General features: G+C 36.5%; 1 protein-coding gene across 1 annotated transcript in view; it reads left to right on the forward strand.

The window, feature by feature from the left end:
- The window catches only part of Dnaaf6 (dynein axonemal assembly factor 6), a 51197-nt gene that overhangs the window by 4675 nt on the left and 26742 nt on the right, over positions 1-19780 (forward strand). The window contains exons 3-6 of the mRNA NM_001024890.2: positions 2765-2935; positions 6461-6533; positions 8572-8677; positions 16757-16853. Of these exons, the coding sequence (NP_001020061.1) occupies positions 2768-2935; positions 6461-6533; positions 8572-8677; positions 16757-16853 (444 nt within the window). The 5' untranslated portion in view covers positions 2765-2767. The remainder of the gene's footprint in view (positions 1-2764; positions 2936-6460; positions 6534-8571; positions 8678-16756; positions 16854-19780) is intronic.

A 19780-nucleotide genomic window follows, 5' to 3' on the forward strand; every position in this document is an offset into this window, starting at 1 on the left:
GATATTTAGATATATCTGGAAGTCACTCAGAGACAAATCTGATGTGTAATCAAACTGAATGATGCCGTAATGATATCTATTTTCTTAGTGATACTTATGAAGGGAATACCAAGAGAAAAGACAATTTCTAAAATATTTTGAGCATTGATGGTATAATTTACATCAGTATGTGACCTTCCAAGGATACTATTTTGATGTGCCACATTCCTATGAATTTAATCATATTTCATTCACTATTTATCAACTGCTGGCCAAATCCCAGCTGTGGTTTTGAAGATGCTCTTTCTATGTGTACAGCTTCTCAGTGCCCTCACTGCCCTATTCCTACCCCAAAGCCAGTCACAGCCTTCCCAAGTAACTGGTAGAAATTTAGAGTTAATTTGTTTTTTTTTTCTCAATCCTGTATTCCATATACTTTGTGAGCCCAAATCTTCCTTCATCACTTCCCCTGTGGCTGCTGGATGGCAGAAAGCCCCAATGCAGGGCCTGGCTCAGTTACTATTTCCCTCTGGAATTTTGATCCCTGTCTTATCCTGAATATGTATCTAGTAGTGTCCAAACCCCTGGCATTTCTCAATAACTAGACCCTTCCTATACCCCCACATGAGCTGGGGTTCCATGTCACTTGGAATATCTCTCTACATCCAGGAAATCCTGCTAGACAGAGAGGATTATTTGAGTAGCTCTTGCTATGGCTACATCAGATGCTATATTTGGAACTTCTGAATATCTTTCTTACAGCTTAGCTTAATGGTTTGTTTGTTTTTTCTCTCTCTGACTCCCTATTTGAGTCTCAGAAGCCTCCTGATCATACAACTATCGGTGGGTACTATAGTCTAGATAATAAAGATGCTGTATAGCCTTTCATATTTAAGCAGCTACCAGCATTGGAACTGAATAATTGACCATCATGTTAGAAAGTTTGTAGAGTAAGTAATGTTGATGTAAGAAACAATTCCATTATGTTTGTTTCTTAAACACGTCATTGTACAATTTCTAGGCAGGATCCTAATTATATCTGCTACTGGGTGTGTTTTTTCCCTTTCACTGTCAAAGGTAGAAAATATTTCAGTAAACACTTTGCTTTCTATGTTGGCTAAATATTTAATGAACACATAATCAAAGAAGAATTTTAAAATATAAACAGAACCCTCTCTGTTTGATTTCATATGTGTCAATTATTCATTTCCTAGCACACCAGACTGTGAGAGAGGTTGCTTTGTTACCTTATATTTCAGTTTTTCTGATTTAATGAGTTTCCAATGTAATGAGCTTTATCACTAATGTAGGATTCATTACCATTAAAAGTGAAATTCATGTCCAAGAAAATGAAACTTTTAAAGAAATAATAATAGCTAACATAGGTTGCATATTTACTATGCAACAGGTACTAGTCCAGACTCCTTTATATGTATTAAGCTACTTAATACTTGTAACAATTCAAAGAGATAGACGCTACTGTTATCTCCTACTTTCCAGATAAAGAAATTTAGGTGGGGGGAATTTAAATAATTGTTCAAAGCCAAAGAGCTAAGAAGTCCATGAAGGATCAAATTCCAAACATCATGACCCCAGCCCTCTTATTCTTAGCCAGTGTGATATTTTGCCTTCATATTATAAATAGAGAAGTAGTTAACATTTTTTATACCCTTAACATCCCCAAATCAGTTATATATTCAACAAAAAAGTAAAAAAAAATTTATAAAACAAGACTTGGAAAATACCGTCCATACAGGTCAATTTTGACAAGTGACTATATCAGGACTTTTATTACCACTCTAGGTATAATGGAAAATTTTTCATGTGTAATTAAAACAGCTAGAGAAATGTTCTCTGGGAATGAAGTTTATAAAATGATGTTTCAAAAATATCTGTAAAATTATGGGAAAGATACCTATTTTGGTTTTGCCCATTTTGCCAACAATAAGCACAACTCTCCAGTCCTTTTCAGGCTCCTCATTAAAGTCTGACACCTCCAAGATGTATTTTTTAAAGATCTTAACTGTCCTGCTGTGGATGTAACTGCAGGGATTATTTTCAAAATTGCTACTAGGATGACAGGATTCAGTATTGCTGTTATAATCATAAAAAACATGTGCTTCTTTGTTCATGAATTTCACTAAAATGAGCCAATGCTCATTTCAAATGTCAGTGTAAGGCTAGGTCTCATCAGAGGTTAATTAACAGAATAAATGAAGCAAAGAGGTACACATTTACCCGAGGCAAATATATGAAATAAGTAAAGGTTATCTGGGTATATACCTGGGGCAAAATCTTTTTTAGTTCACTAATTGGAATATACAGCAGATATGAAACATGTTAAAAAATAGTCTAAAAACTGTGTCCCCCAATACAAGTACACAGCCTCTAACAAGTTGTCCTTTTAATCAAGTCACCAAGTGGATTCTCTCTCTGCTTTTTGCAATGCTGGGAATTGAACCTGGGCTTTTGAACATGGTAGGCAAGCGTTTTACAACTGAGCCATATCTAAAGCTTTTACCCTGGTCATTCTTACACACACTGAAAAAACAAGACCCACTTAGGGAGAAACTCGGTGTGTGCTGGTGAGACTGAATAAGAAGTTTTAGTAAAGCAGGCTCAATGCTTGGGTTTACTCTCTTCCCTGGGTTCTGGGACTTAGCAAACTACATGTGTGCAGGAGCTTATAAGCATTTGCAATTATGACAGAGGCAGTGGAGTGACACAGTAAAAGAAAGGCTACATGAGAAAAGTAAAAAGCACGTATGATCTCCCTCCTCCTCAGAATATGGAATCAGAAAATGCAGAAGCTGAGAACATAGAAACAGGGAAGTTGGAAACAAAGAACGTGGAAGCTAAAAATATGCGATTTGAGACACTGTCTTCTGCCTCGGCCCTGCAAGCACTGTCCAATCTCCTGAATCCTGAAGAAGAGGATGATTTTGATTTTCAACAGGTGATCATATACTTAAAGATAAATTAATTGTATTAAATTAATTGTGGAACTGTATTTGAACAACTCGTTCCCATCTTGTTGTGGGAGCAGAACTGTGTCATCTGATACATGCATAGGAGGCTGGAAGGCTTATTATGCATGAGACTATAACCTCTCGTACATTTCTAGCAAGCATAATTACATTTTTTTCTACACCACCTGAACACTGAATAGGAAAATAGTTCTGTAACTATGGTAGCGGTAGCCACATTTCAAAATGTTTGTCACTTATATTTATGGTCAAAGAATGCTTGACAACTATTACAAAGAGCAGTAGCTAGGATTGTTTATGCCTAGACAATATTGCTACAAAGCAAATATTTTCAATTATTCAGTATTAATTGATCTCCCAATCCAAGTCTCTTATTTTTTTAAAAAATCTGCATGTGAAAACAGAAAAATACTTTGAGCCAAATAATAGGAAAAATAGCTTCTGTCTACTAATAGGGGCTTCCCAGTACATGCTTAAATAAATATATCGTGTCTGATCAGGTGATTTTCATTTGGCAACACCTGGAAAGGTAACACTTTAAAGCCTTGTGGCAGCAAGATGGCCCTCATTTAGGATAGAAGAGTTACCAATTTAAGACCACTGCTATTCTTTCCTGGATAACCAAAACAGCATTATATAATGCCCATTTCACCCTCCCCTCCATAAATAAAAAAGAACTTTGTCAATTACACTAGCCATGATGATACAAGTTCAGTGTATAATTATTCTAATATATCAGAATATTTCAATTTGTATAAAAGTGTTTTAATGAATTTACTCACTATGACCACAAATAAACCATGTTCAATGAAAGTATGTATCAATTTATTTTTTCCAAATTTTTTGACGTAGTATGAAAACCAAGTATTTTATGAATGGGTCATAAACACAGTGGTCCAGGTCAATATCCACCTTCATTAGGTAAAATGGACCAGAATTAAGTAAGATATTAAATGGAAATAAAATTTGTAGGAGGGGACTACTAAGTCAGTTTGGAATCAAGGTAAGGAGACATGAAGATTTAGAGAAAGCCTTAGTAGAGCCAAACAAAGAAAAATCAAGACATTAATAATAGCACTAAATATATATGACAAATAAGACACAGAGGAAAATGTTAGGTGCAATGTATCCATGAAATTGGGAAAACAAGTTGATTTTGCTATCCAAGTTGAAATAGGATGCTAAATTTCCAGAACACACATCCTGGGAAAGGCGGCCTTATTCTACATAGAGCATATTAAGTATCTGAAAAACTGAAGCCCTTAATATTGTTGAGCAGAACTTGCAATTGGCACTGATGCAGAGGTAAAGATCGGCCCTGGTTACAAAGCCTCTTGCCTTTAGTATTTATATCTAGGGATGGTTATTTTCATCTAGGGATATTTCCAGGAGGAAAGATGAGTGTTTATGAAAATAGAGACTATAACATCATTTTACTGAATTGCACAATTCATAATAGAAAATTACCATAATAATATATGATTGTGTATATGTGGGTTATAAGCAATTTTGAGATAATTGGTCATTCAGACATCTCTGTACAGATAGCATTAAGAGGGTATAGAATCAGAGATTCAGTACAGTGGGAGAAGAATTAATGTTCCTACTGAACTATTAAATTTTCCTGGAGGGAAAATGCCTTTCATTTTTAACATGTATTCATCCTGAGAACCAGGAAATGATTGCAAGAGTGATGTGTTTTCTAAAATGGACTCTGAAAAACAGCAAGAGAACTGTTGCACACATACTGGTTCATTTACACAATCCCTTTTCTAAATGAATTGTTAAGTCTCTGGGAGATCGGGAAGAGAGTCTGTTGTTTTTCAAACTCCTGAGGGGATCTCAAGACTTATGGGAAATAAGATCCCACCAATCTTCAGACACCGTGACAAGGCTGTTCAAAATCTCTTCAGTGTTACAAAGTGGCATGAATTGGAATGACCAATTTCTCTGATAATTGGCTGTGGGTGCATGGTACAGGATTAAATGATGTCCTTATAAAAACAATTACCAGGTGATATTTTAAAATTTCACTCTATCTTCTCACTTGAAATTTTATTTTTAATCAGTTCTTTTCATTAAGTTCATAAATTGGAACTCCCCTCCGCTCTCATATGCTCATCCAATCATAACTGTCCATGAAGAGCATATCAATTTTTGCTAAAATGTTCACGGTTTCATTTCTACTGATTTAAATTTTCTGTGGAAAGAGACACTGCAAAATAAGAGGCCCTTATGTTCCAAGAACCGCTTTGCTCTGATTGACTATTAGTATTCTGATGATTAATAATTTAATAAAAGTACCACACATTCATGTGACCTCGGTGATTAAACACAGAGAAAGAAAGGTCCAGAATACTATTGGGATTTTCACATAAAAATATCTGTAGTTACTTAACTCCTCACACAAAGCTTTTAAATCTCCATTTGAAAAACAGTAGTAACCATCTCTCACACTGTAGAGAAATTACCTATTATTTTGTAATTTATAACTGTTGAAATAGTTTAGCATCATAAAGAACCAGGTGAGCTGCTGGGACAAATATTAACTCTTCTCACCCAAACAAGACTTTGCAACTTCTGTGCATGTCTGAAGTCCTGGGTGATGAGGGAAAGAACTAAAAAGGGGGACAGGTAGAGGTGGTACTTTGCCAGGATCCAAGGAAATAGGGCTATTTTGACTGTCAGTAATAAGTACTTCAGAGTCTGATGTTAGAATGAACAATTAGGAAGAAATTGAGTTTGTCTTGAAATAGCAAAGAATCCCTGAAAGAAGCCAGTGAAGTGATGGGGTAAATATGTGTCGCACTGACTTGGAAAGAGTGAAGATTGTTCTGTAGGGTATGCACACTAAAAATTTTTAATAAAAAGATAGCAAAAATAAGCATGTGGCTATATGAAAACAGAAGTGGTTTGGCATTCACCTGACACTATGATGTGGGAGTTACTGCATTAGGAAGTGTGGGAAAGAGATATATTTCATTCCCAAAGTAGGAAGAGATAAAAAGTTACTGGGACTTTTAAATGGTTCCTTTGATGTCTAACTTCTTAGCTTCTGTTTACTTTCATTTCAATAGAATGCTCCCTTAAGTCTGTCTTTCGTTTAACTATAACCAAACACTGACTGAACCTCAAAGTGCCAATGTTTTTCTCCTAATACTTGGGTCTAACCTTCATAGAGATGAATGTGTCTCAGTCCTCTTCTCCCAAGGGATGCATGATTCACTGGGCTGGAACCAGGGATTTAGTTCAACCAAAAAAAAAAAAATCAATTCGACCTCAGAGTCTATTAAGCCAAATACTTTTTGTCCGAAAGGACAAGGAAAACACATTGAACATAATGGTTGGCGTTTGTGTCTGTATTGTATAACAGCAGTGAAGAATTAAAGTGGAACTTTCTTAGTGTTTAGAAAACTTGACATGTTTAAATTATTAGTGATATTTATTATAAAAGAGTAGTTACAGAATATTGGACTTCTGTTCTTCTTTCCAAGGGACAATGCTCATCTACTATTGGAGCCATGGGCCCTGGGAATATTGGACCACCTAAAGCAAAAGAGTCCAAAGGTAAGTTATTTTATAAAGTAAAATAGATAAATAGAATCAATAAAGAATTTTCCTCAGCAAAGTCAGAGAGTAATAAAAACTCATATTTCACAAGAGGAATTCATTAGATGACATTGTATTAGATACTTCAGATTACTATGAAGTATATCTTGAGGGTTTTCACCACAAATAAAAAATATGTGAAGTAATACATATGACTTGACTTCGTCATCCTACTTAACATCATGTTGCACATGACAACAAATTAATTTTTAATTTCTCAACTCAAAACAAGCATGCAGTCTTTAAAAGTTGAAGAGGTGAGTTGAAGCAATTGTTCCCACGATTAGCTGCCACTGACATACGAAGATGTCATTTTACTTCTGCTACAGGTTAGTAGGTTTCTAATAAGGAAGATAATTTTGCCTCCAATTGTCTACATTCCTTGGCACATTTTTTGAGATAGAAGCTGGGGGAGCTCATCCATTAGGAGGCCTCAGTGTAGGTACATTGCTCTTCTTCTGTGGCGACTATAGGGACCTCAAGCCCTTTAGAATAGCAGTTTCCCAAAACCAATTTATTAATACAAGTTCAGTAAATATTTATTGAGAATCTGTTAAGTGCCAGGCAATATGATAATCTTTGAGACTACAAAGGAAATCGAAGTTGTGTTCTGAAGAAGAAAGTAAGCCAAATAGCTATGCAATTTTACCCCACACCAAAATTCTTCTGAAGGGAATTCAGGGGGTTCCTTAGAACGTTCCTGACCCAGGGCCTAGGATTGTAGTTCAGGGTTAGCATTACTCATCTAACACTGTACAAAATCACAATTCAAGAAAGTAAGAAATCGTTTTTTCAATACCCAAACATTTTTGTGTATATATTGTCACAGAACTGAATATTTTACAAACCTTTGAAAATGTTAAAGCATTGATTCTGTTGTTCTTGATCAAAATTATCAGAGGATGACCAGAAAGGGGATGCACAGTTTGTTCATCGAATTAACTGATTTAAAATATAGTGTATAGAAAAATGTTTAAAATAATGGATAAAATGAGGTCTGAGGATGCTTTTAAATTTTCAGGTATTATTACTGTACGTTCTCAAGAGGCTTTTTGCCCTACTCCAGAGATATTCACTACCTGACAGAGTAGTTCCTATCTGGATGGATTTCTGTACTGCCATATTTCCAATAATGTGGGTCTAATAATCTCAACAATTGGAGGTCAATGAGTCACATGTAAAATGCTCTATATGAGTCTGCACTTAGGCTTTAGAAAGCTCATGCCAGGTAGAAACAGATGATTTACAAAGAATTGTGGAATTGAAAACCTGACCATCAGGTGCATTTCTGGGAAAGCTTAAAAGGACTGAAAGTAATATTCTGAGCCTAACGTAGGTCTCCAATTGATGTGCCAAGAGAACAAATGCAAGCTGGGCTTCTGCATGCTTACTGAACACTTAAAGATGACACAGAAAAACCAAAGCACCTGCTCAGCTCTGCATAAAGGACAAGTGATTGAGATTTTCTTTAAAGTGCACATGTGTAGTAGGAAAATACTGCATTCAAAAGTAATCATCCTAGACACTGTTCTTTATTTCTTTAATTGACATTTTCTTTTTGTAAGATTGCATTACGGACACACAGGAAATGCATCAACGGGTTTTTACAGTAAAACAAAATGTATGATAGTATAACTCTATCCAAATCAGATTCCTTGCACTTCAGTTTTTTCTTTCATGTAAAAAATTTACACAACACCATATTTGTGCTTTGAAAAAAATATGTATACCACCAGCATAACTATTTTTTATCTCCATGCCATCTAGTTACAGATTGTTTTATTTTCTTATTTTCTTTTTCCTTTGGTGCCTTTTCTTTAGTAACTATTACATTCATACATTGTATTAGTGTATATTGATATTGATAATTTAGTTTATGTGGACCAAAAGTAAGTTCGTGATTACAAGTAACAGTGCTTCTGATCAGCTGTCCCAAGCGAGTATGGAGAACATGAGCAAGCAGCTGCTGCAGTCATCTCCTCTCTTTCCTTCACAGCCATTCCTGAACCCAGGAGTGATGAAAGTGAGAACATCTGGAATCCAGAAGAGGTTCCAGAAGGAGCAGAGCATGATGATATATGGGATGCTCGAGAAGTCCCAGAGTAAGTCATATGACATCAGGACTGTGTCTAGATACTTAGGCTGATGTGTCATCTGATACTATTATATTTTTATAAAATTCACGAATGTCATCTGATACTATTATATTTTTATAAAATTCATGAATGAATTGCACCACATAATAGATAAAACTACAGTGTCATACAGAGATCATGCGCAATTATTTTTCCTGTTCTAGAACAAAAACAAATAATTAAACACAATGCCTTTCTATTAGTTATTATTTAGCAAGAGTGAAATTTATATTCAATTTCAGTTTTGTTTAATGGAGAACTACCAGTGAGAGAAAAACAGCCATTAAATTATAAAAATTCATACACTCCAAATGACAATACCATGTTTGTGTGTCAAAGACCTACTTTTAATTACTCAGTATTCTGTAGCTTCAATAAAAGGCTATGTCCTCACTCCAATTATCAATTATTATGCAGACTTATTCACTAGAACTTCCGATGCTCAGTATTCAGTATATTTTGCAACTGGAATTCAATCTTTGCTTTGCAGCCTTTTCATACTAAGTCTTTTCATTCTGATCAAAATTCACTCTTTTAAGGCACCGAAATAATATTTACATACACAGATAAAATTCATGATTAAATGAATTTAAACATTTATGCCTTAAAATCTTGAGCATTTAAAACACGTTGAACTAGAGAGCAAGTATTGCTGACGTACAATGTACTTTGTTATAGTACATCCTACTAGTCTCATATAGTACATTATGCATATACATAGCACATTTGTATTAGTTCTAGGCACTTTGTTTTGTATTTTGTTTTACAGTGGGTAAGGCCCCAGTCTTTGAGCTAGCCTCAAACTAAGATCTTTTCTCTACCTTCAAGTGTTCATCTTCTTGTCTGGCCTACTTTATTCTGAAAAACTTTTATGACAAATGATCTGTCAACATTTTTACGTCTAACTCCAAAACTGTCTAATAAATATTTTATTTATTTATTTATTTATTTTTTTTATTAACTTGAGTATTTCTTATATACATTTCGAGTGTTATTCCCTTTCCCGGTTTCCGGGCAAACATCCCCCTCCCCCTCCCCTTCCTTATGGGTGTCCCCCTCCCAACCCTCCCCCCATTGCCGCCCTCCCCCCATAGTCTAGTTCACTGGGGGTTCAGTCTTAGCAGGACCCAGGGCTTCCCCTTCCACTGGTGCTCTTACTAGGATATTCATTGCTACCTATGGGGTCAGAGTCCAGGGTCAGTCCATGTATAGTCTTTAGGTAGTGGCTTAGTCCCTGGAAGCTCTGGTTGCTTGGCATTGTTGTACTTTTGGGGTCTCGAGTCCCTTCAAGCTCTTCCAGTTCTTTCTCTGATTCCTTCAATAGGGGACCTATTCTCAGTTCAGTGGTTTGCTGCTGGCATTCGCCTCTGTATTTGCTGTATTCTGGCTGTGTCTCTCAGGAGTGATCTACATCCGGCTCCTGTCGGTCTGCACTTCTTTGCTTCATCCATCTTGTCTAATTGGGTGGCTGTATATGTATGGGCCACATGTGGGGCAGGCTCTGAATGGGTGTTCGTTCAGTCTCTGTTTTAATCTTTGCCTCTCCCTTCCCTGCCAAGGGTATTCTTTTTCCTCATTTAAAGAAGGAGTGAAGCATTCACATTTTGATCATCCGTCTTGAGTTTCGTTTGTTCTAGGGATCTAGGGTAATTCAAGCATTTGGGCTAATAGCCACTTATCAATGAGTGCATACCATGTATGTCTTTCTGTGATTGGGTTAGCTCACTCAGGATGATATTTTCCAGTTCCAACCATTTGCCTACGAATTTCATAAACTCGTTGTTTTTGATAGCTGAGTAATATTCCATTGTGTAGATGTACCACATTTTCTGTATCCATTCCTCTGTTGAAGGGCATCTGGGTTCTTTCCATTTTCTGGCTATTATAAATAAGGCTGCGATGAACATAGTGGAGCACGTGTCTCTTTTATATGTTGAGGCATCTTTTGGGTATATGCCCAAGAGAGGTATAGCTGGATCCTCAGGCAGTTCAATGTCCAATTTTCTGAGGAACCTCCAGACTGATTTCCAGAATGGTTGTACCAGTCTGCAATCCCACCAACAATGGAGGAGTGTTCCTCTTTCTCCACATCCTCGCCAGCATCTGCTGTCACCTGAGTTTTTGATCTTAGCCAATCGCACTGGTGTGAGGTGAAATCTCAGGGTTGTTTTGATTTGCATTTCCCTTATGACTAAAGATGTTGAACATTTCTTTAGGTGTTTCTCAGCCATTCGGCATTCCTCAGCTGTGAATTCTTTGTTTAGCTCTGAACCCCATTTTTTAATAGGGTTATTTGTTTCCCTGCGGTCTAACTTCTTGAGTTCTTTGTATATTTTGGATATAAGGCCTCCATCTGTTGTAGGATTGGTAAAGATCTTTTCCCAATCTGTTGGTTGCCGTTTTGTCCTAACCACAGTGTCCTTTGCCTTACAGAAGCTTTGCAGTTTTATGAGATCCCATTTGTCGATTCTTGATCTTAGAGCATAAGCCATTGGTGTTTTGTTCAGGAAATTTTTTCCAGTGCCCATGTGTTCCAGATGCTTCCCTAGTTTTTCTTCTATTAGTTTGAGTGTGTCTGGTTTGATGTGGAGGTCCTTGATCCACTTGGACTTAAGCTTTGTACAGGGTGATAAGCATGGATCGATCTGCATTCTTCTACATGTTGCCCTCCAGTTGAACCAGCACCATTTGCTGAAAATGCTATCTTTTTTCCATTTGATGGTTTTGGCTCCTTTGTCAAAAATCAAGTGACCATAGGTGTGTGGGTTCATTTCTGGGTCTTCAATTCTATTCCATTGGTCTATCTGTCTGTCTCTGTACCAATACCATGCAGTTTTTATCACTATTGCTCTGTAATACTGCTTGAGTTCAGGGATAGTGATTCCCCCTGAAGTCCTTTTATTGTTGAGGATAGCTTTAGCTATCCTGGGTTTTTTGTTATTCCAGATGAATTTGCAAATTGTTCTGTCTAACTCTTTGAAGAATTGGATTGGTATTTTGATGGGGATTGCATTGAATCTGTAGATTGCTTTTGGTAAAATGGCCATTTTTACTATATTAATCCTGCCAATCCATGAGCATGGGAGATCTTTCCATCTTCTGAGGTCTTCTTCAATTTCTTTCCTCAGTGTCTTGAAGTTCTTATTGTACAGATCTTTTACTTGCTTGGTTAAAGTCACACCGAGGTACTTTATATTATTTGGGTCTATTATGAAGGGTGTCGTTTCCCTAATTTCTTTCTCGGCTTGTTTCTCTTTTGTATAGAGGAAGGCAACTGATTTATTTGAGTTAATTTTATACCCAGCCACTTTGCTGAAGTTGTTTATCAGCTTTAGTAGTTCTCTGGTGGAACTTTTGGGATCACTTAAATATACTATCATGTCATCTGCAAATAGTGATATTTTGACTTCTTCTTTTCCGATCTGTATCCCTTTGATCTCCTTTTGTTGTCTGATTGCTCTGGCTAGAACTTCAAGAACTATATTGAATAAGTAGGGAGAGAGTGGGCAGCCTTGTCTAGTCCCTGATTTTAGTGGGATTGCTTCAAGTTTCTCTCCATTTAGTTTAATGTTAGCAACTGGTTTGCTGTATATGGCTTTTACTATGTTTAGGTATGGGCCTTGAATTCCTATTCTTTCCAGGACTTTTATCATGAAGGGGTGTTGAATTTTGTCAAATGCTTTCTCAGCATCTAATGAAATGATCATGTGGTTCTGTTCTTTCAGTTTGTTTATATAATGGATCACGTTGATGGTTTTCCGTATATTAAACCATCCCTGCATGCCTGGGATGAAGCCTACTTGATCATGATGGATGATTGTTTTGATGTGCTCTTGAATTCGGTTTGCCAGAATTTTATTGAGTATTTTTGCGTCGATATTCATAAGGGAAATTGGTCTGAAGTTCTCTTTCTTTGTTGTGTCTTTGTGTGGTTTAGGTATAAGAGTAATTGTGGCTTCGTAGAAGGAATTCGGTAGGGCTCCATCTGTTTCAATTTTGTGGAATAGTTTGGATAATATTGGTATGAGGTCTTCTATGAAGGTTTGATAGAATTCTGCACTAAACCCGTCTGGACCTGGGCTCTTTTTGGTTGGGAGACCTTTAATGACTGCTTCTATTTCCTTAGGAGTTATGGGGTTGTTTAACTGGTTTATCTGTTCCTGATTTAACTTCGATACCTGGTATCTGTCTAGGAAATTGTCCATTTCCTGAAGATTTTCAAATTTTGTTGAATATAGGTTTTTATAGTAAGATCTGATGATTTTTTGAATTTCCTCCGAATCTGTAGTTATGTCTCCCTTTTCATTTCTGATTTTGTTAATTTGGACACACTCTCTGTGTCCTCTCGTTAGTCTGGCTAAGGGTTTATCTATCTTGTTGATTTTCTCAAAGAACCAACTTTTGGTTCTGTTGATTCTTTCTATGGTCCTTTTTGTTTCTACTTGGTTGATTTCAGCTCTGAGTTTGATTATTTCCTGCCTTCTACTCCTCCTGGGTGTATTTGCTTCTTTTTGTTCTAGAGCTTTTAGGTGTGCTGTCAAGCTGCTGACATATGCTCTTTCCTGTTTCTTTCTGCAGGCACTCAGCGCTATGAGTTTTCCTCTTAGCACAGCTTTCATTGTGTCCCATAAGTTTGAGTATGTTGTATCTTCATTTTCATTAAATTCTAAAATGTTTTTAATTTCTTTCTTTTAAATATTTTTTAAATTACGATTTTATATTAGTTTTGAAAATAAAAGCAATGGTAGATCACATATAATTACTTGAAAGGAAAGATACAGCTTTCAAATAAATAAATCCATGATTTGAAGACTTTTTTTTTTTTTTGGTTCTTTTTTTTGGAGCTGGGGACCGAACCCAGGGCCTTGCGCTTCCTAGGTAAGCGCTCTACCACTGAGCTAAATCCCCAGCCCCCAATAAATCCATGATTTAAAACCATTTATCTGAATGTTATTTTTTTCTTGGTCCATGTCCTGGTTAGAGTTACTATTGCTATGAGGACACAGGATGACTAAAGCAGTTTGTGGAGAAAAGGCTGAACATGGCTTATACTTCCACAGCACTGTTCCTTATCAAAGGAAGTCAGGAGAGGACTCATAGGACAGGAGCCTGGAGGCAGGAGCTGATTCAGGGGCCATGGCTTATTCTCGACAGCTTCCTCAGCCTGCTTTCTTATAGAACCCAGGCTACCAACCCAGGAGTGATACCACCCACAACGGACTGGATCCCCCCAAATCAATCACTAATTAAGAAAATGCCCTGCAAGCTTGTTATGGCTTGATTTTACAGAGGTATGTCCTCAGTTGAGGCTCTCTCCTCTCCAGTGACTCTACATGCATTAAGTTGACATAAAACTAGCCATCCCCCACCATGAACATTCTTTTAAAACCTGCTGATAAAGGCATCAGACAATTTGCAGATAATCTTAATGTCTCACATCATATTTGGGAAAATTATCCATCTCTTTGTTGTTAGATGAAAATAAAAGTAAACTAGTTTAGGTATAATACTTGTTACGTGATTCACATACTTACTACAAAATAAACACATTCAAAAGGAATACAGTTTAAAAAAAATGTCAAACTTCTCATCCTGCTCTGGATACCCTATTTTTTTAAAAAAAAAATCTAGTTTTTCAATTGACAGAATTTACTTTAAATCTTTCAAAAGAAAATTCATATTGGGATACCCATATTGTAAATCCAATTTTTAAAATTGAAAATAGGTACTTTTCATTTACTATATCCTGGTTACAGTTTTCCTATACTTTACTCCTCCCAGTCCCTCCTCACTTGCCTACAATTCAGATCCGACCCCTTCATGAGTCTCGTTAGAAACTAAACAGCCTTCTAAGGGATAATATAATATAAAATATAATAAGATTTAAAAAACCAAACACAACGGAATAGAACACAACAAACAAGAAGAAAGAAAAGTCACAAGAAACATATAGACAGCGAGACCCACTTGTTGACATTCAGGAACACAAACCTGGAAGCCATAGTACACAAAAGACTTGTAGGGTAAAAATGAGAAAAAATAAGTTAAAAAAAGATAAAGTTAAAATCAAATAAAAGGTTCTGGTATGACATTTTTGAGACATAGAACCTCCAGAGACACCACTGAGTTTGTTTTCTATTAACTTCTACTGCTGGACATGTGACATATTTCTATGTCTAAAGAATGAATAAAGTAACCCTTAAGTTTTGTGGTACCCACATATCTGTATGAAAGTCACTCATTTGTCATATTATAGAATAAATGTCTCCCATCCATATGCAGCCAGCCCCAAACTAGAGTCAATGTCCACTTTTCATCCAGACATTTGAAGTTCTCCAGAGAGAGCATCTGTCAAAGTTCAAAGTGAGTAATAATTACTCCAGTCACGACACGAGCAAAGCTGCTCTACAAGAATCTTTATCTTGATTTTCTTTTACCTTATGGATATACACTTCAAAAATGCCCTAATATGGAAAGAAGAAAATGGATAAAGAACATGGAGGTCACAAAAAGAAGCATTGCAAGTGACCAAAAGGAAAATAATAAGGGCCTAAGCCGAGTTACTGGCTTGAACAGAGTTACTTCAGGGAGTTTGAAGGAAGATTTAGTAATTGATTAAATATGAAGAATGGGAAGAAAGCATTAAAGAGGATGCTGAACTTATTATTTAGGATTGTAGATGGAGAAAAACAGTTTGCTGTTGGATACATAAACTCTGAGGTGCCTTAGAGACCCCAAGGCAAATCTACGTAGTATGAACTAGGAAAAATGTACCTTTTGCTCAGGGTACATGCAGAAACTTGAGAAATTTCATTTTGAAGTAACATGCATGTACTTTAGTTCCTTCCATTTTATCTTAACCTGGATGAACATTTATAAATACTTGGTAGACATCACAGCTTATTAAGAGAAAGGAATTCCATGTCAAACAGCTACTTATTGATACTCTCATTCAAACTTGGGAATTTCTGCTTCATTCTTGTACTTTATTATTTACGAACTGTAAGAGAGTAAACATAGTTTCCAGCCTTATAATGTGCTGTCACACCATTTCTCTGGGTGGAATTGACAATTTAAAAAAAGCTTATAGATCTGAGAGTATAGGTCGTTGCTAAAACACTCTCTAGCACAGGCCCCCATTTAGATCCCAAACACTGAAAGAAGAGAGGGGCAGCAAGAGGAACAAGAAGGAACAGGAAGTGAAGGAAGAGAGGAGGGGAAGGGGGAGAAAGATGAAAAGAAAAACCCAGTGAATCATCGTTTCATTCTATTGGAAGAACTAGTGTACCTTCTAGGTGGGAGCGTCTATCCATTTTATCCCTAGAAAGGAAGTGTTTGTGAATTGTGTATAGGGGTGTGTGCAGAAACGAAAGACTTCCATGTATAAAGCATCCCATTGGACTTGAATCTAAACCCTATAGTCCAGCTGTCAGAATTATACTACCACTGTTTCTGTTGTAGAAGCTTAGAAGCACAAACAACCAAAGAGATCTGTTCACAACTATGTTGTCCATAAGTCATACAATTGTAGAAGCCTGTGCATTTACACTGTCACCAAAGTCACATAGTGAATGACAGGCAGGATTGAATCTGAACTGTCTTTACATTGTAGTTTAAAGTCATCAAAGGAAGTTTTCTATATGCATCCCTCCTGCAGGTATGGATCCAGTATTTTTCTGAGCCAGTTTATTCAAAGAATGTTTTGTTTTGATTTTACTTGTAATTTTATTGGGCATGTACTGTAAGTTCCTTTAACCCACATTTGGCATAGAATTGAAGCAAATAAGCATTGTTTTAAACAGTATGTACAAAAAAATACAGTCCTGCCCCTCAGGGTTTAGAGTTTGATTGAATTTCTAGGCTTGTATTCCTTTGTGAACTACTAGATATTTGAAAAATAGTGAGGACTTAATCTATTTTAGTCTGTGCCTTTCTTTATGTTTTTGTGCTAACATAACCTCAAAAGTCTTCTGTTTGTTTTGTGTGATGTGACAGGAAATTGTTCTTTCACCTGAGTCTTGTCATTGAAACTGATATTTTTTTCAGTTATGAGATTGTGTTCCAACAAACGGTGGGAACTGAAGACGTGTACCTAGGATTAACAAGAAAGGATCCTTCAACAGCATGCTGCCAGGAGCTGGTGGTAAGCTTCACCTCTTTCTCTCAATTCTGTACTGAACGGTATAGATAACGAACTACCATTTCCATAACATTGTAAACAAATATATAAACTACAAATGCTGTCTGCTATGCTTAACACACCAGGACACTGGTGAGATCATTTAAAATGGATCACATCAAAAAATCACCTAAGCTTATCTATGTTAGACAAAATTAACAAATAAACACGATAAAGCATATGACCCAATATACCATTTCTAGTCCTATTGACAGATTTTAATCATACTGACTATTCTTCCATTCTAGTTGTGTCCATTTATCTGACCAGTTATTACCGTCTGATGTGCTGACAAGCCAAATGGGATAAAAGATTTCCTTCCCTGAATTGTCCTTTTCTGTTATTTCTCTATTCTTGGGATGACTCAGTCAGTATGCAGTGAGGAGCTTTGAAAGGTGTTTTCTTCGTGATTTTCAGGTCTGATCGTTTTTACTAAAAATAACTGTAAAGTATTGCCTAGTTCCCTTATTTGAATTATGAAACAACACATGGGGGGCCATGTCACCATTTCTGTAACAACAATGGCAATGCCAATAATAGGAATGATAGCACTTCAGTGTTGCCTATTCAATCCTCATAATGATTTTGTTGAAAAGTCTGACTCAACCCTTGAATGTGAAATTCAGCTCACTTTGGCAACATGTACACATAATTGGTGTCTTTATATTTTAGATCAGGAACTTTTCATTTTTTAAAATCCTTTTCCTTCTCTTACATGATAGAATGCTGAGGTATCCTCAGGAGATACTTAATATCTTTTCTCAAAAATAAATGAGAAATGGACTGTCCTTTTGGCAATAGCTTCAAGTTTTCTCTTATTAACAAAATCTAAGACATTCAATTGAATCAAATAACATAATGGGAATAGTGACTGTAAGTACCTCAGGAGATTTTTTTCAAACTTTAATGAGTTAAGATTTCAAGTGATCTTGAAGAAATTAGCTCCCAGGGTCTTAACAGTAATATTCAAATTTCTCTCCCTTAAATTACTATAAAATTATGTTTTTGATGTCTAGTGTTGGTGATAGCTCTAAACTCTGGAGAAATTCTAGGCTCTAAATAAATAAAACTGTTGCTAGTCTATCCGTTTTTCTTATGCAAATTGCTATTAGTTTTAATATTAAGGGTATCCTGAATAAATGATCTTGGAAACAAAATCACATCTTCTCCTATCAGGAATATACAGTTTATCTAAAAGCAAGTAAAATATATAGAGAATATTTGTGCCTTCCCTCAAGTGAATTTATAATCAACTAAGGGGAAAACCTAATAGAGATAAATTGACTTTATTATTAGCAATTAAACTCAATATACGCAATTGTAAGTCTAATAAGGAGTTCAGATTTGGATAAGGCATAGACCCAAATGAAAAGCAACATCAAATAAAACATTGTTTGTGTCATGGCTCCCCCTCTCTTGTGTGTGTGTGTGCATGTGTGTGTGCGTGTGTGTGTGAGTGTGTGTTTGTGCGTGCACGTGTGTGTGTGTGTGTGTGTGTGTGTGTGTGTGTGTGTGTGTGTGTGTGTGCGCGCTGAAGGACAACAGTTTGTGGTGTCATTCTCATCCCAGAAACATGATCCACCTCCTTTGAGACAAGGTCTTTCTTTGGCCTGGATTTTACCAATTAGGCTAACGTGGCTGGTCAGAAGGCCCCAGGGAGCCCCCTGTCTCATCAACCTCCTCAGCCCTAGAATGAAAAGCATATACCACCATGCTTGGCATTTTTACATAGGCTCTGGGGAGACAAACTCATGTCCTGGTGCTTACAAGGCAAGTGTGTTTACAACTGAGCCATACCACAGCCCCACTCTATGCCATTTCTATACTTCTTTTTTCTTACTATCCATTCTTTTCATATTTATTCTACATCTTTAAATACTTAATGAATTCTACTACACTACCAAACTTTGTCTTAAGTGCTAACAAACCTAGAGAAATCAGAAATAGTCTATATATTGATTTTTTAGAAAGAAATTTAATGTAAAGGCGATAGATGTCTTTTTAAAAAAAATCCTTGGGGTTCTGGATGGTTAGTCTATGTGTGAACGAATGTAACAGGTACAGAAATATCAGAAAAAGATCAGTTAACTCCATTTGGATGAATAGGATTTCTACAGTGGACAACATGCGAAGAAAGGCCTCCTAAGCAGAGATAAGAGTATTTAAGAAAGTGCACAAGCATGGTATATATGAGCAAATGATGACTATAACAAGAATCAATAATAAGTCTGGGCAATTTATACTAGTACACTGACTACCAAAACACAATTTTTTTTAAAAAAAATTAATTTCATGACTTAGGTTGGAAATGCTTAGGTCAGAAATAATAAGAGAAATAGCAACATGCAGAAGGTCATGAAGTTTGAATTGTTACACAGAAAATAATCAAACCCCCAAATTTTAGCTTGTATTTCTTTCTGTGAGTAAGTGAATAGTGACCTCCATTTTCGTTGCTTAACTCCACTGGCAAGACTCAGAGTAAAGAAACTGTTGATCTCATCTGTGCTAGTTAGTGTTTTGTCAAAGTAGCACAAACTAGGGTCATCTGAGAAGAAACCTCACTTAGGAAAATGCTGCCATCAGATTAGGCCATAGATGACTCAGTATATGTATTTTCTTCATTGATGATTGATGTTGATAGTCCCACCCCACTGTGGGTGGTGCCACCCTTGAGCAAGTGGTCCTGGGCTGTAAAAGAAAGCAGGCTGAAAAACCACAGAGAAGCAAACCAGCAAACAGCACTCCTCTGTGCCTCAGTTCCTGCATACAGATTCCAGCTCTGACTTCTGTCAGTGATAGAATCTGGCACATCTCCTCCAAGAAGGCCACACCTCCGAATCCTTCCTAAACAATCCAAAACCTGGGAACCAGATATTCAAATATATGAACCT

This window comes from Rattus norvegicus, chromosome X, assembly GCF_021556685.1.
Source record: "Rattus norvegicus strain SHRSP/BbbUtx chromosome X, alternate assembly SHRSP_T2T, whole genome shotgun sequence".
NCBI lineage: Eukaryota > Metazoa > Chordata > Mammalia > Rodentia > Muridae > Rattus > Rattus norvegicus.